The 17,628-nt window shown below is 47.5% G+C and overlaps 1 protein-coding gene across 3 annotated transcripts in view; it reads right to left on the bottom strand.

The window, feature by feature from the left end:
* The window catches only part of SCAP (SREBF chaperone), an 84,047-nt gene that overhangs the window by 16,147 nt on the left and 50,272 nt on the right, over positions 1–17,628 (bottom strand). For all 3 annotated transcript variants that reach the window (XM_075547254.1, XM_075547252.1, XM_075547253.1), the window contains exons 2-3: positions 13,999–14,212; positions 628–757 (exon numbers count right to left, since the gene is read on the bottom strand). In XM_075547254.1, coding sequence (XP_075403369.1) covers positions 628–757; positions 13,999–14,120 — 252 coding nt within the window. In that variant the 5' untranslated portion in view covers positions 14,121–14,212. The remainder of the gene's footprint in view (positions 1–627; positions 758–13,998; positions 14,213–17,628) is intronic.

Here is a 17,628-nt window from a genome sequence, read left to right on the forward strand (position 1 = left end):
CTAGGCAGAGGCCCGGAAGCCTGGGCCAGGCTCTTCCCACTGACACCTGTGTCCTTGTAACCAGATATGCCTCTAATTTACCAATGACAGAGCGGAGTTTATCTATCACAAGTCACCGGGCTGCTGCACTGAGCCAACATCTGATAGAAGGGCAGAGCCTTCTTCCCCGAGCCTGCCCCTTTCTACCTGGGCACATGATGAGGAGATAATAAAACCTAACAGGTGTGAACGGAGTTAGGTCCCCATCGCAGCCATCAGAAAGTACTGAGACCCTGACAGTGCACTCTCTAGGGACACTCAGTGGCTCTCACGCCCACCTGTCTGTCTGCCCGGCCCTTGTGCGAGGGGCTCCTCCCCAGAGGGTACAAACCCAGACTCAGCTGGACGGAGTGATGGCAATCACAGGTCCTAATTTTTCCAGGAAAGTCATACTTTTACGTTATTTTCTTTCATTAGAGGTTAGTCATTAAAAGTATAACTAGCTACCTTTGTGACTTTGTAAGATTGTTGGCATACATGGATGCAGCCATGAGAAACGGACCACCTTCGCCCCACGTACACAACCTGCCCCAGTCAATCTCCATCCCAACTTCCCTGCTCTCCACAGCAAGGGGCTTCAGCACCTACCCACTCTGGCCGCTCGCTGGGCTCTCCTTGTTTGTGGTCAGGGTCCACAGCGGGGGGCAAGTAATCCTTCACAGGAGTGGTGAATTCCACGGGGCCTGTCCCAGGCAGGGGAAGCTTCAGCAGAGGGTAGCTGGGAGGAACACAAAGGAGGGTTAGACCTCATGAGCATCTTGTAGTCTTGTCGGATGCACCATTTAGACGCTGAGTAATGACCTGATAGGGATGCATATACAGACTTCTCCAGTGTCCCCTGTGCTTTAGGATTCTGTTCCCAATTCCCAGCCATTCTGACAACCCCAAATTCTGACTTCTGCTTACTTGACCCATCAAGGGGTCCTCAAACTATGGCCTACGGGCCACATGCGGCCCACCGAGGATATTTATCCAAGCCGCTGGGTGTTTTTGCCCCGTTTTGTTTTTCACTTCAAAATAATATGTGCAGTGTATAGGAATTTGTTCATAATTTTTATAAAACTATAGTCCGGCCCTCCAACGGGTCTGAGGGACAGTGAACTGGCCCCATTTAAAAAGTTTGAGGACCCGTGCATCAGACCTTCCTTCATTGGGATTTGCAAATGCCCTCAAGGAAAAGGCAAGTGTTAGTATAGAAGTCACCACATATGCACTGCCCTTGGGTTTTATACTTGATCTTAACCTTTGTTTCTTATTTTTGGTTGGCTTGCTTTGTTGTTTCTAGCAAGAGTTTTAATCCAACACACATTTATTCCAATAGGGTTAGAACTTAAGTCCTCTCTTTAATCTTTGATTCTTTTAACTAGTTTTTTTTTGTTTTTTTTTTCAATCTCCAACCGTCATCAATACCAAGCTAGGAAAGTGAAATTCTCCTATTAAAGCAAATAAATGGGAAAAGCAACTACAGATCAACTAAAACTTACACAAATTTTACTATTCCAAACACTTTGTATCTATATTACCATATTTTATGCAAACAGCCCAGGCCTTCTGCTTTCATTTGCTGGGAGTGCACTTCCTTTTGCCAAGTATTTTCATAGGTGCCACGGAACAGAAACATGAGCACAGCATACTAGCAAAAGTGGAGGACACAGCCAGCAAATCCAGAAGGCATGCACAACAGAGTTCAGTTTACTGTGCCAACCTGGCCAATAAACACAGGTGGGGTTAATGGAAGGGCAGAGGGATAAATAGCTCAGTGAGCCTCACCTTTCTAGTTCTCAGGTCTCTTGATTTCTGGTGGTTGGACCAGGATAGAGTTAGCCTTAGCTAGTTCCCTGCTTCAGCTGCCAAGACTCACTTCCTGGAAGACAACCCCGAGGAGAAGCCACATGGACCTACCCCGATGCAGCCCTGAGTGCTGGGGCACCAGTGTGGAGACCTCTGCCAGCGCTGAGATGCTTACACATTCACTGATTCGGCTTTCCTCCTGGAGTCGGCGTCATAGTGTGTGTTTTGTGAGATGGAGGAGGACTTTGTGGAATGGTATCAGACATATGGGCTAATGGGCTAATGTTGGCCTTGTGGGCTTAGGCAGCACTGGATTGGGATGTTTTCTTGATGTGCACTTAACCTTTATATAAAACTCTCTCTTATACATATGAATTTCTGTGGATTAGTTTCTCTAATGTACCCAGACTAACACAGAGTTAAAATATTGAATACATACTAACTTTAAAATCCTCAATAACGCTATAAAGTACATAAATAATCTATCAATTTTATACACAGGAAACTGAAATACAGAAGTACATTGCCCACGGTCACACAGCTAGTAATGTGATTGCGCGAGAATTCGAACAAGCCCAGGTAGTAAGATCCCAGCATCTGCACCTTTAACCTGTGCGATGCTGTTTAAACAGACATAGTCAACAACAGGCAACCTGGTTACATTGTGGTACATATCTCGGACGTTTGTTCTTGCTTTTTTAAAAATTAAAATACTTCCCAAGAAATAAAGGAAGTGCCCAGGACAAGACTTATGTTTAAAAGTAACAGATTAAACACACTCCCCCAACACCCACAAACCCTGCTAAAACTAGTGTTGCTGTTAGATGCTGGATGGCTGCCTGTCCTGCTTCATTCCAGTTGTTACTGTGCTTGAGCCCACTGGTGCAGCCGCTGTGTCAACTCCTTTCACTGAGGGCCTTTGTTCTCCGTATCAAGTATGATGTCCTTCTACAGGGGCTTGGTCTCTCCCCATCACACGTCTAAAAGCAGGTGAGCCAAAGCATCACAACCTTTGCTTCTAAAGAGCATGCTGACTCTATTTCTTTAAAGAAGAATTTGGGTCCCTACCTCCCCAGATAACTGTGCCTCACTCTCACTCCTTTCTGTCAGATAACTGTCACTCCCTTGCCTCAACAAAGGCGGCTAGTGGTTTATTTGGGGCGGGGGGGGGGGGGGGGGGGCGGCTTGACAAGACTGGAATGGGAGAAGCCAGGCAGAGTTCAGGGTAGGTTCATGGCGAAAGAGACTCAAAACAAGGTGAAACAATTACAATAGCAACTGAGGAAAATCACCCATCACTCCACTTCTTCCTGTATTGTGGCCCCAGAAGGCAAGCAGCAATATCCTCTACAGCAGACAGACAACTGTGGGAAACAGAAAGATTTCTCCCAAGTTGTCTCCCCCAAATATATGTTAGACTTAGGACACTGCTTGCAGCTAATGGTAAATGATTGTCAAGTTACCTCCCTGAAGGCAGTCAGTTACCAGACTACTGTCTGGTCCCACCACAAGTAGGGTCCACTCCTACTGTTAAGGACAATGGGCTACTTCTCCCTAAAGGCTTGCTGCCATCAGTTTGGTCCCTGTAGGGTGGGTTTACACCCTACTGATAATGGTTTCTATAGTGAGCCAGAGAACAGGTCAAACCTGCTCAGTGATAACCAAAGTTAGGCTACCATCATGAATTTAGGGTCCGCCTATCTTGTCATAGATGTACCCTTATTCCCTCTTCTTCTAATAGCATATGTTCCCCTAGATCACCCCCTCCCATTACTGTATTACCCACAGCATAACCCTTGCCTGTGATGTATGTCTTCACCTGTAATTAGGGGGCTTGCATGTCCCCAGAGAATAAAAAAGCCTTGGTGAGCAATAAATATCTCTTTCTCTCTCTCTCTCTCTCTCTCTCTCTCTCTCTCTCCATGTGGACCACCAAGTGAGGCTGAGGTGAGCATGCTACCATGAAATGTCTGACTCCATTATTTCAATCTCTCTTCTATCTCTCATGCTCTATGATGTTACTATAATCTTTACTTATGATTGCTGTACAATTGTGTGGAACGGACCCGGATGATGTGTTAGGGGATGGTCTACCCTGACAGACATTCTTTGGAGAAACTGATCTCTGAGAAGAGCCCCTTGAGACCCGGAGGGGGGGGCCTCCAACAAGCGCTCAGTGGGCTCTGCTGTGAAGCTCTGTCCACAGACAGGCCAGGCTGCTCCCACACCCCAGCAGCATTCCTGGCCTCAATCATGAGCAGATATTGGAGGAAGGCCTAACAGAAGAACAAAGAGGCCACTGCTGTCAATAAATTGTACACCTGCAAAAAGTAGCAAAGGTTGTATAATATATTTACAATGCCAACAAAGAGTTGCTACGGAGGCTGCTTATATATAAACAAACACCTCATGAGATTTGCTTCTCTGGGTTGGAGGTTTAGGGTCATGGTTTCATGGAATATCCCAGTTAATTAGTCTGTTAGTGTGTTCTGTGGGCTAGCTCATTATATAGTGGCTAGGGTCTTAAAAGCTTACAAGGGCTGTGGCAAGCCACAACAATTGGTCTCTATACCTGGAGTGAAAGAGGAACATGTGGCTTATCACCTCCGTGAACAACAACCACCTTTGTCACGAGATCAGATTCCATACAAGAACGTGGATCAAACACCAAAGGAGGGAAAACAGAAGAGAATTTCAAATTCTCATGGACTCTAGATACCTTTCTGGAACAATGGAAGGTGGATGAACTCCTGATACTAGTACTCTGAGACAATCTTTAAACCTTAAACCAAAACAACTCCCTGAGGTTTTCCTAAAAACCAAAACAGTTCAGGGTAACCGCCTTGAACATCTCACCTCCGCTGCACCAGCAGCAGCAAGTGCCTCTCCTTTCTGCACTGGTCTCCGTTAGGGGCATGCTGGCCCACAGCTGGGGCTGCCAGCTCTTGCGTTCCTTTGCCCGAGTGTGTGCTGTGGCTGCTAGAGGCTGCTCTGCCTGAGCGAGACAGACACACATTCTGGGAATTGATGCTGGCTGAACTTAGTCCTCAAACACTGGCTGAAAACGTTACTGTGTAGCTCAGGGATCAGCAAACTACAGTCCCAGAGTCAAATTCAAATTCCTGGCCTGTTTTTACACGGTCTATGAGCTAGGAATGTTTTACATATTTTTAGAGTAAAACAAAACCAAATATAGGAAAGAGGAAGAGCACATGGCCTTGTGCATGTCGTGGGCAAGGCAAAGCCCCCAGGCAAGGAGGTGCTCCTCTTTTGCACAGCACGGAAGTCTTCATACTCGCCCCAGAGACTTCTGATCATTTGCTTGCTTAGGATGAGAAACTTTTTAAAAAGAAACACACACTTGTGGGGAGGGGACATGCTGTTTTAATTTCTGCTTACCCAATGCCAGCTACAGGGAAGATTTTCAAGAAACAAGTATTAGAGACCCGTGGTGTTCTTCTCCAGAGCTGGTTGGCTTAACGAGTATGCAACCCGAGTGACTGTGCTCGGGGATTAGCGTTCTGCAACCACTGTCTTGAGATTCTTAATAAAATTATCTTTAAGTGTCTACTTTGTATGGAGGCCCAACAGAATGATGGGGCATGAGTTGGGGGCTCTAGAAGCAAAGGTGTATGTGTGGTCCCTACATCCGGGGCAGTCCTGAGCCACCAGTTCAAGTGCCTTCAGGCCCTGTCTGACCTTCCCCACCTCACCCAGCTTACCCATCTGCAGCCCCACAACCTACACTGACAGGCCCACAGACTGTCCGGTGGGCATCTTACTAGGGACAACCCTTGTGCCCACTCCTATGCAAAACCAAAAACCAAACTCACTGCCATCGAGCCAATTGTGACTCAAAGAGACCTTGTTGTATTACTTTTAATGGTACTTTCCCCTGCTCTTCAAACAAACAGCTCTGCATTCTCATTTTGCACCCAGGCCAGAAAATTACTTCTCGGGTCCTTGTTCTACTATATCTCACATGCTCCCTGCCAGGTCATCTCGGAGGGAGATACAGAGAAAGCAATCACAGAAATGGCTGCCGGTCTCATTTCCTTACGGGGTGAAACCACACTCTAGTGCAGGCCTTCGAGAGCTTCTCAGGGGCTGGTTTTTGAGGCAGGGTCACTTACACATAGGAGGCGGCTATTTCGAAGCGGCTAGGTCATAGCTGTGAGCAGCTGCAGGGAGCCGATTGCGGGGCCTCTGGATCCCAGGCTTTGGGGCAGAGGGCAGAGTTCTCAGCTAGTGGCCCTGGTGCTCCAGAGCACAGGCACAGGCAGGGCTTCCGTTTCTCACTTTCTTTCCTCTTCCACTAAAGGGAGCACACTAGAGAGGCCACAGGCACAGACTACACAAACCTGTCCCACCCCGCACGCACACGTTCCCTAAAGGGCTGTGGTGCTCAATAAGAGATTGGAGAAGTTGGCAGACAGGGAGAGGGAGAGGTGGACAGGACACACAACTGAGATATCCTGCCTCCACCAGAAGGTTCTACTTCCCTCCTGAGCACAGTGGCACGAAAGGGGCCAAGTGTGTCCCCAAACACCCAGCAGAACGGCCTGTGATTGCAGCTTCCTCTGGGACAGAACTGACTTTCTCTTGCCTTGGTGATACTGTGGGGTAAGCTTCAGGTCTGCTAACCACAAGTCAGTGGGTCAAACCCACCAATTGCTCAGTGGGAGACAGATGAGGGAATCTGCTCCATAAAGATTTATAACCCTGTTTCCCAAATGGGTGATACTGCCCCTGGGGGAGGAGCCACACTGGAATGATCAGAGGGGGCTATAAAAGCAGATACTTCCATTTGATCCTGAATTATTTGGCTATAGTAAAAATTTTGTTAACATTTTTAATTGTCATGGGGGGCACTGGGTAATTGTTTCCCCCCTGGACAAGGGTGGTAGGCCAAATAAGTTTGGTAACTGATGATTTAATTTAGAGCCTCAGAAGCCCTATCCAGGTCGCTGTCAGTGGAATGGACTCCATGGTAGTGGATCTAGCCTTGAGAAGTACTTGGGTTTCAAAGTGACAGAGCGGTCCTCTGACCTGCACACAAGCTAGGCCAACCAGCCTGGTCCAAGGCGCTCTTCCTGGGCTCTGTGGTACATCCAGCAGAGCCTGTGCCTCGCTGGACACTGCTGGACTACAGCTTAGGGCTGGCTGCCTAACCTTGAGTCAATGTAAACAGGTTCCTCCTGCCACGGTGCTGATTTGCGACAAGTTTCATCAGATTTTCCCCCAGGAGAGAGACAGCGGCAAGGCTGGGCTCTGAGGCCATCTGCAGCAGGGACCTTGGCCCTCAGGCACTCACGCCTGCAACCTCAACAACAGTTCACGGAGGAGACTACGCCTCCCGAGTGCTGTCCAGGAGAATCGCACTCAGGATGGAGACAGCTACTTCCTACACTGCCATGCTCTGTTCACCTTCCTCCTCCTTTGAAGAAAACATGTTGAGAAGCTACACAGCAAAATACACACCAAGTGAACAGTTACTACGTGGACAGCTCAGTGCAATCATTCTCATCCTCCTGGCTGGGTCGTTCTTCCCCGTTTACCATAAACCCACTGCCCCTAAGTCTCCTCTCTGAACCTCTGTTGTCACTCTGACCCAAGACCAGGATGCTCAAGGCAGATCTTAATGTACTAGTGAAGCAAAACACTCCACAGTTTGGTTTTAAGATGAATTCAAGGGACATTTTTGGTTTAAGTTTTGAAAATAATCTCAGGGCACTAACTTCAGGGGTTCATTCATCCTCCATGGGTCCAGAAAATCTGGAATCTATTTCTCCCCCTTTATCAGGCTTCTTTCATGTCACTGTGGGTCAAAATGTTCAGTCACAGTAACAGGCAAAGGAGGCAGTGAGCTATCTGTTCATGTTCATGGTCCATTTCCTCCACCCCCTCCCCATTGCTCTGTTGCTCCAGAGGAATAGAGATTGGTTACTGTGACCCGGATGGCCATTTGCAAGCTTTTAAGGCCTCTAGCAGTATGCAATGAAGGTGGAGGGAGAAGCATTACATAGATCATTAGGACAATTAATTGGAATGCCCCAGGAAACCTGTCCTCATTTTTGAGCGTGACCAGGGAGAGAAGTGGGGGTGTGGGGTGGGGTGGCATAAAGTATTCCTACAGCTCAGGTGGTTGCTCCATCCAAATAGAGAAGATGTGCAGTGATCATTCCAAAAACAATAAAAAGGATCCTCAACTTCTAATAAAACTGTTACCCAAACCCCCCAAAACCCAAACCTGCTACAAGCTATTACCACCCTTTGTTTTCTGCAAGACACTTGCAGAGATGGTGCAGAGGAAGTTGCTCTGGGCAAAAAGGCTTCCCAGAAGTCTCCTGGGTTCTCTGATACCATCGGTACCAACTTGGAAGGCCAAGAGAGAACTTCTGACCTTGGGGAAAATTCCCCAGCACAATCAGATTTTAAGACACAATTTTAAAATTCCTTTAAGATCACTTGACAAAAATGGTGGTTTAGGAAGATAAGTACACAGAACGAAGAACATCATCACACAGGCAGATCTTTCCTCCTCAAAGAAAAACAAGTGACTATTAAGAGAGGAGAGCCCAGTATTGTCGATCAGCAGCGGCAGGCAGACAGCGCTGAAGTGCTGCTCGGTCTCTGGGGGAGCAGAGAGCGGAATGACCATTGCTGTACACAGCAAGGGGTGAAGAAAAGGCTGCCTAGTTTTCCTGCACAGCTTGGTTTCCCTGTCTTCTTCCAAGAAGCCTTCCTAAAATCTCCCTTCGCACCAAGGTGGGGTAGCATCTGCTCTGCATGTATCCAATTACATCATAAGTGGCAGGCAGAAGAGGGCGTTAGCAGGGCAGGAAGGAGAGGAGACAGAACTGGTGAAAACACTTCAAGGACACTGAGAGGCCAGATTCCCCCCCCCACCTTCGGTGGCCTTCAGGCCCAGGTGCAGAAGACTAACCATCACAGATGCGCTGTTGCTTAGCTCCAGACAACAATGTTGCAGTGAACATTCCCCAGCTCCTCCCTCCCCCCAGACCGGGGCTATAAAACTCTCCACCTCTCACTTCGGTGTGACTTTATGGGGCTCCACCTGGGGGCCCATGAACCCCATCTGGGAGCTCAGGATGCTCCTGTCCCTTTCTCTGCTCTCCCTTCCCTCCCGGAGCTCTGAAATAAATCCTTAACACTGTTTTCTGCCTTTGCTTTCTTTCTCTCCACACCAAATCAACCTCATAATAAGCACCATAAGCTTAAGGGAGAAACTGTCACCCTTCTGCCATACTGACTGGCTCATGTGAGAGCACCCTTCATGGAGACCCACATCTGTGCTTGCTCTTCCGCAGCTGCTACTGCAGAGACCCACCTGCTCAAAGAGCCTCTCTGGTTCTGTCTAGGCCTGGCTTGTTCAGCTGTCTGCTCCCCCACAGCGATGACCCTTCTCCCTCAGGCCTATCATCCAAGAGTAAACGCCTTGTAAGTCAGCACCAAGTGCAATCTTCTAAGAAGTTCCTATGACCATGGTGGAAAGGAGAAAGCATCAATTGTCTGTCACTTGGACCTGCCATTTCCAGCATTTACTATTTCACTAGCTCTCCACACTAATTTCATCATCTCTAAGAGGACAAGGGAATAGCAGCCTTCCCCAAGGACATGAGGAAACCAAATGAGCCTTGTGTGAAAGTGCCTGAGGAATGGCCTAGCTGGTGGGACCTTCCTTCCCTCCAGGGGCCCTGGTGACTCCAGGGCCAAACAGCTGCCAACCAAAAGGTTTGCTCGCACGAGTTGCTCTGTGGGAGAAAGATGCAGCAGTCTGCATTTCGCCAAGATCTACAGCCTTGGGAGCCCGATGGCGCAGTCCCACTCTGGCCTGACCAGGTCAATTTAGACCAGAATCGACTAGAAAGCAGTGGACTCGGTCTGGGGCCTGTTTCTCAGGACTGGAGCGTGCACCAGGCTGTTCAGCATGTTCTGCCTTGCTTGGTAGCATCTGGCTGTCCTGCTTACTCAATGATCGTTACTACATCTACCTCTTCCCCAACCTTTCATCTTATTCCACGCTCCCCCCCCCCCATGTGTGGTTGGAATGCTCCCACTCTGAGGCTTTAGTCACTGCACAGTTTTCATACCAGAGGCCCCTGCGCCATATACACACACAGGGACAGTCTATTTTGAAACACTGTCTGATGGTAAATTTCTTCTTCAAAATTAAGACCCAACTGCACCCAAGAACGCATTACATAAGCCCTGTGATCCCTGCCTAGGTCATCGCCTGGTCCAAAGGACAAAGACAGAACATCCTTCCCCTCTCTTGAGCCAAGAACTGTCTTCATGAAAGCAAACTCACAATCACCCTTCTTGCCAACTGAAGCCTTCCCACACAGAAGACAGGTTTAGTCAGTGTATCAGTTCATCCCTCACAAGGGACTTCATCAAAATGTCTATGGCACAATGGACGTAAAGGGGAATGAAGTTCTCCCAGGAACTTTCTGAGGACTTCTCATACTTGCTTACTGTCTTGCTATGTGCAAAAGCCAGTATAAAGAGGCAGTTAGCCCCTCAGCAAAGTGACCACAGCCAGAGTGAGTACCACCGAACTGCTGCTACAGAAAGTGGAATCGTTGCTTTAGCTGAGAGGAGGGTACTTTTCAAGGAAGATATGGGCCAGTGGTTTTCAGTGTGTGGTCAGTCTCCAGGACATGCACATTCTGGATGCCAGCTGAGTTGTTGAAATGCCTCCCAGCCTGGGACTTTAGCCACCACTTAAGTTTTCGCCAGACAGTCTGTTTTGAAACACTGCAGGACAGCAAGTTTCTCGTTCCAGAACAAGACCGACTGTATGTAGCCAAGAGCCCATTCACATGCTCAATTATCCCTGCCCAGGACCGGAAACCCTAGGGCAGGGCCCAGCAATCTGCGTTTAGCAGGCCCTCCTCCTGGTGATTCCGATTTGAGCTAAAGTTTAAGAAATACTGCCTTAGTACACAAGGAGCACTGCGCTGCTCACACAAGGTCAGTGATTCGAACCCACCAGCTGCTCCTTGGGAGAAAGATGAGACAGTCTACTCTCATGAAGATATACTATGTGGTATTTTATTCATTCACATACCGATTTTAGTATTAATTTAACAGCTACTATCTTGGTGATTTATATATTTTTAATCATTTTATTGGGGCCTCTTACACCTCTTATAACATTCCTTACATCAATTATATTAAGCATATTTGTACATATGTTACCATCATCGTTTCCAGAACATTTTCTATTTGAGTCGTTGGTATAAGCTCCTCTTTTTTTCCTCACCCTCCTGCCCTCATGAATCCTTGATCAATTATATATTGTAATTATTTTGTATCTCACACTGTCCGTTGTAAGATAACCACATTTCTGTCATTCGTCCCCTCATAAAGATTCAAAGTCACAGAAATCCTAGGAAGTAGTTCTAACCGCTCTGTGGGTCGCTATGAGTCACAATCGACTCGGTGGCAGAGAGGAGCCTCAGCAGATAGGCAGTTCTAGAAGGAGTGATTTTGAAATAAGTTCACCTCACTGCCCTCAAGACAATGCCAACTCACAGTGACCCTATAAGACACGGCAGAGCTGCCCTAGGGGGTTTCTAAGACTGTAATGCTGTAGGGGAGTAGAAAGCCCTGTTTTTCTCCTGAGGAGCAGCTGGTGGTTTTGAACTGCTGACTATACAATCAGGACAATTAACTTAGAGGGGGAAAATCTACAGCTGGGCTTTCAGAGCACCTGTTACTAACTCATCGATTACAGCTAGTGGTGTAACTAAGGGGTGGTGTCACCCTCCACTGAGGGCCTCCGATACGAGAATCTTTAATCACATTCAGCATCCATTCTGAACACGTAATTCCATGAGATCAAGCTTTAACTTGTTTAAACGTAGTCTTTCTTATGTTCTGTGAATACTAACAACAAAGTTGTTTTTATAAAATTATAAAAATGAATTACAATATTAGTTACAATATTACAATTAGTTACAAGGTGAGTAACTGAGCAGTGTTTATTTTCTCCGTTTCCTTTACTATGTCTTCACTCTCACAAAGTGACTGGTGATTGAAACAGGCTCACAAATACTAATTATCACCACATTGGAGCTAAAACACTGGGAATTTTCTAAAATTAGCAACTGTGAAGACACTGGCAGCAAGGACCACAGCAGCATGATGTGCAGCAGGCTGATGAAACCAGGTGTCTCGGAGCGTCCTTGTAGCTAGGGAAAGATGGCCAGCACGGGTTAGAAGATTCAAAAAGTAAACAGGCAGAGCTATGGCCATGGCTTACAAGTATATTAATCCAAGTAAGCTGGACTGACAAAAACGGTTTCTGTGGTTGGGATTAACTACAGGGACATATCAAAAAACAATCAATTTCTGCCGAGACACTGCACAGAAATTTCACAGAATCTTACTGCACAGTCATTTTAGTGTCCCCCTCTGACAGTGTCACCCAGTGGCCCCACAGCCCACACTTTTCCTGGTGGCAGGAGGTGTGCTTACAAGTGTCCTTCCTGACACAACATCATTTTTCAAGGTTTATCACCAGTACAGATCCAGTGAGTCACAGTGAGGGCAGTCAGAGCCGGAAGTGCCACAGGTCCAGGAGCCCAGAAACCCAGTTTCACCACTTTCGACTTGTACAGACCTGGCAAGTGTCTGAACCACCACCCCACTTTGGTAAGATGGAAACATAACCGGACCACTTCCCCATGGTGTTGTGCAGACTGGTGAGACATTTAGTCACAGACCTGAAGCTTCCACCCGGGCACTCTCAATGAATGATGCTCACATAATTAGGGTATAACTTAGAAACATTAAAAACTGAGCAGCCCCAAGCACCCAGCACAGTTCTGAAAACATCTACAAATGTTCGAAAAGGAAGCTGGAAATCAAAATTCTTTCTAGAGAAAAGGATCAGAAATGGCTCCTTCCATTGCCACCAGCACCTCACAGCCCAAAGCCCATCAGATACCAACTTAGGTCAAGCGCCCCCCCCCCCTACAATGTCACTTTCGTGTCAGCCAGTCTACATGTTTCTAAACAGCCCTGTGACAGAGACAAGAATGGAGGGCATCTGGAGCTGTCTCACAAAGACCCTCGTGGTACCGCAGTTAAGTGCGCAGTCGCAAACTGAGGGTCAGCGGGTTGAACCCACATGAGAGAAAGATGTGGCAGTCTGCTCCCACAAGTCCCAGGCTCGTCAACCCTGGGCAGTAGTTCTGCTCTGTCCTGTGAGGGAGGGGTCACCAGTCAGATAAGGCGACAGCAATGGTTAGAGCTCTCACAATGGTCTGTAGCAAGCACGTCTGAGAAACCAAGACGTCAGCGAGGAGAGGCTCCACATGGACACCAAAGGTTGCCTAGAGAGCAGTAAAGCAAATCTCATGTTCAATAGGCTTTGCCTTGTGACACTCAAAGGCGCCTGCTCTTCACCAGGTATTAAACAAGTGCAAGCCCTCGTGGGGCAGTACGTTACGCATTGGGCTGCTAATCACAAGGTCAGCTGCTGTTCAAGCCTACCCTCGCGCCAAGAAAGAAAGATGAAGCTTTCTACTCCCGAAAAGATTTAGAGCCTCGGAAATCCACAGAGGTAGTACCACACTAGCCTATAGGGTCGATCCGGGTCTGCATGGACCCGATGGCAGTAAGGGTGGCCTGAGGGCAGTGAGGTCATGTTGGTGGTGGAACGAGCAGGCTGAGGGCAGTTAGGCGGCTGCTCAACTTGAAGAAGGTAGTCAAGGCTACTGAACAGCACCTGTAGAAATCATTGAGATGGCATACGTTTTCTTATGCATCGTTCCACCACAATAAAATAAAAACCCAAATAATTAAAGCAAAGACATCTCAATAAATATTTTTAAAAGAAAGCTGTTATGGGTGAGAATGGAGATGAAAACATCACACACATCTTTCTGTGATCTAACAGCTCCTCAGAGCAGCGAGACATCATCTTGGAGTAGATTAGCAGTGATATCACCAAATGTGGTGGGGAACTAAGTCAGGATCCACCTGGGCTGTTTTCCGTTGACTGGCTGACCACCCAGGACGAGAGTTCCCCATTCAGCGGCCCAATGTGCCTGAAGCCCCCGTGGTCGTGCAGACAGCACACGGAGTCCTTGGGCCCCACAGCAGTCGGGGCGAGGAAGCAGCGCAGAGACATACCAGCAGGCTACGATGCACAGCCCTGTGAAGAGGATGATGGGGATGGGGTAGGACGCGCAGAGCAGTCCATGGTTGTAGAAAGCCCCAGATATCTTCTCACGTAGCTTTTCAGTCAGGGTCATCCTCAGCCGAAGTCACCTTGCAGCCATCCCGGCCGGAAAGTGACCATGGATCAGCCTGGCACACCCTGGACAGCACTGTCGGTGGACACCATCTGGCGGAGAGAGAAATCAGCCCATTAAGACACAGCACCTGTCCCTACAGTCTAGGGTTGTTGTTATGGGAGGCAACAATTGTGTGCTCGGTCTGGAAACATCAACACACACATGCACACACACAATCTTAGCCATCTGCCAACTAACGACTCTTAGCAGCCTTTTCATCCGTCTAAGGAGGGGAGTCCAAGAACTGCCCCATCTAGATCTGGTCATGAACCCTCTTCTCTGCTAGGTGTCCCCAAAAGGCCACTCCCTAGAGAGGGTGAATTCTTAACACGAGGCGCAGAAGAGCACACTTGTGCTTAGTAGACATCACCTTCAACTACGTGCTCCATGGCCTCCTGAACCTACTCACCCTCGGGGTAAATCCTTGGGGAAGATTTCTACATAGGCTGACTAGGAAAAGGGCGACCGAAACTGGTGAAGAATGCTCTGTGCAGTCAGCCTGCAACACAAAGATCCCAACGGATTAGGCCCTCAGCACAAAGGCCATGAAACCCACTGTGAAGAAGTGTTTCACGTTGGGCTGTTATCAAAAGGTCAGTAGTTGGAAGCCACCAGCTGCTCCAGAGGAGGAAGACCAGACAGTCTGCTTCTGTAAAGGGTTACCTCCTTGGAAACCCCATGGGACAGTCCCACTCTGACGGACAGTCACTACCAGTCAGAATCAACTCTGCACCCATGGTTTGGCTTTCTGTACACAAAACTTACTCTGGCAGCCACAGGTGGTCTATGTCCCCCATCTTTTCCTGCCTACCCAGCAGCTGTCCCCTTCTTTGATTAACAGTCACCCAGAGTGGCTTGGGGGAACCGCCTCTCCCCACAGGGTGTGGTCTGAAAGGACTCGAGCCACTAGGTTGGGCCTCTTGCCCTAACTGACTTCAGAGCAGAAAGAGGCAAGTGGTGCTTATTCATTCCCACAGAGGTTCCCGTTCCCAGGATCCCCAGGCTGCTCTGGCCCAAGCCCTTCCTGAAGACTGGCTCGTCAGCTTTTCTTTCCAGTCCACGAACCACCCTGTGTCCTTCTAATAAATCTCGTTGGCTTATGTTGGAATGAATGCCTATTGTTCACAAACAAGGAACATTAAACTAGTAGTCAGAACTGAGAACCCCAGTGTAAAGCTTGGCGGGGATGGGGTGGGGTGTCTAAACTTCTCTTCCTTTCTGAACTCAGTTCGCCAGTGAAGGCCAAGTTCAGCTCCACTTCTGCTCCATGGTGCTGCTTTCTTTGGCCTGGCTAGCTAGAACCTGCCCAGATACATGTCTTGGCTTGACTAGGTTCACTGATGAAAACTTGGACTAATGAGATGACTTCAGAAGTGCGAAGCAAAAGGAATCATAACCCATTCTCAAGCCAGAAAGGAGAAGCTATTTATCAGTCTATCACTCTTTCTACTTGGCTGGGAGCACGGTCTTAAATGTGCATGCCATTTGCCAGTCCAGGAATCTTTTTTTTTTTTTAATCATTTTTTGGGGGGCTCTACAACTCTTATCATCAATCCATCCCAGTGTCAAGCACATTTGTACATTTGTTGCCATTATTTTCAAAACATTTTCTTTCTACTTGAACCTTTGGTATCAGTTTCTCATTTTTCCCCTCCCTCCCTTCCTCCCTCCCTCATGAACCCTTGGTAATTTGTAAATTATTATTTTTGTCATGTCTTACACTGACCGATGTCTCCCTTCACCCACTTTTCTGTTGTCCATCCCCTGGGGAGGGGGTTACGGGTAGATGATTGTGATTGGTTCCTGGTATGGCTACTCTCAATATTGGTCCTGAAGGGTTTATCTGTCCTAGATTCCCTGTGTTTCCAGCTCGTATCTGTACCCATGTACATGCTCTGATTTAGCCAGATTTGTAAGGTAGAATTGGGGTAAAAAAAAAAGAATTGGGGTCATGATAGTGGGGGGAGGAAGCATTAAAGAACTAGAGGAAATTTGTATGTTTCATTGGTGCTATACTGCACCCTGACCTGCTCACCTCCTCACGACCCTTCTCTTCTGTAAGGGGATGTCCAGTTGCCTACAGATGGGCGTTGGGTCCCCACTCCCCATCATTCACAATATGATTTTTTGTTCTTTGATGCCTGATCCCTTGGACACCTCGTGATCACACAGACTGGTGTGCTTCTTCCATGTGGGTTTTGTTGCTTCTGAGCTAGATGACCACTTGTTTACCTTCAAGCCTTTAAGACCCCAGATGCTATATCTTTTGATAGCTGAACACCATCAGCTTTCTTCGCCACATTTGCTTATGCACCCGCTTTGTCTTCAGCAATCATGTAGGGAAGGTGAGCATCATGGAATGTCAGTTTAACAGAACAAAGTGTTCTTGCATTGAGGGAGTATTTGAGTGGAGGCCCAACATCCATCTGCTACCTTAACACTAAACCTACAAATACATGTACATAGATTTATTTCCCCATCATCACATATAAAAATGTTTACATATGTACATGCCTGTATCTAGACCTCTATAAATGCCCTTTTCCTCCTAGTTCTTTCCTCTATTGTCTTTTACTTTCCTCTTGTCCCACTATCATGTTCGGCCTTCATCTGGGTTTCAGTAATTCCTCTCGGTTTCATTGCCCTTGTTCATGCCCTACCAGGCCTCCTCGCCATCAATTTTAGATTACTTGTTGTTCCCAGGAATCTTCTAAGGAAATACAAAGAACTTCCTGTAGGTCCATTCAACAGGCACTGGACAGACACACGGGTGACAAGGAACAGAGGTGCTCCCAACAGCTCCACCATCCAGGGGCTGTGCCTCATCATAACAGGTTGCAGGGTACCCACAGTAGGGGACTAGCAACAGCACTCATTATGCAGCACCCAAACACACTCTCTCAGGAAATAACCCTTTTGCTCATAAGCCCCCCCATCTAGGTCTTGCCCCAAGGATAAGAAACAGAAATGAGATGCACATCTTGCTGAGAGACAGTGTTAAGATAGCCCCTGAATGTCCAAGGCTATACACCAGCTGGGACTATTCCAACCTATTCCTCTGACAAATTTCACATTTCTCCCTTGAAATGCTGCCCAAAATCAGACCCACCAGGAAATTCTGACCTTACCAATTCCCTCCTGCACACAATTCTTCTGCACACAAATCAACAACAGGGGAGAGGCAAGGGTCCTACCTTCCCCCGGCTCCTACACTGCAACTACAAGACAAAAGTTGTCTAATTCCCTTCCATTTCCCAGCAAATGCAAATCTTTCTGAACAACTGTAGTCAATTCAGGCTTCCATTAATGTTTACTAGTTAAATTAATTGCTAAATTTTTACAGCACCTAGAAAGTAAAGCTGAAGAATAAATTCAAATTCTAGTTCACAGCATAGTTCATTTGCTTGGACCTGGCAAGGGGAGCCATTATCACCTCTACCCTATAGTTCAACTTTCAGTGCAAAGC

This window comes from Tenrec ecaudatus, chromosome 4 (genome assembly GCF_050624435.1).
Source record: "Tenrec ecaudatus isolate mTenEca1 chromosome 4, mTenEca1.hap1, whole genome shotgun sequence".
Lineage (NCBI taxonomy): Eukaryota > Metazoa > Chordata > Mammalia > Afrosoricida > Tenrecidae > Tenrec > Tenrec ecaudatus.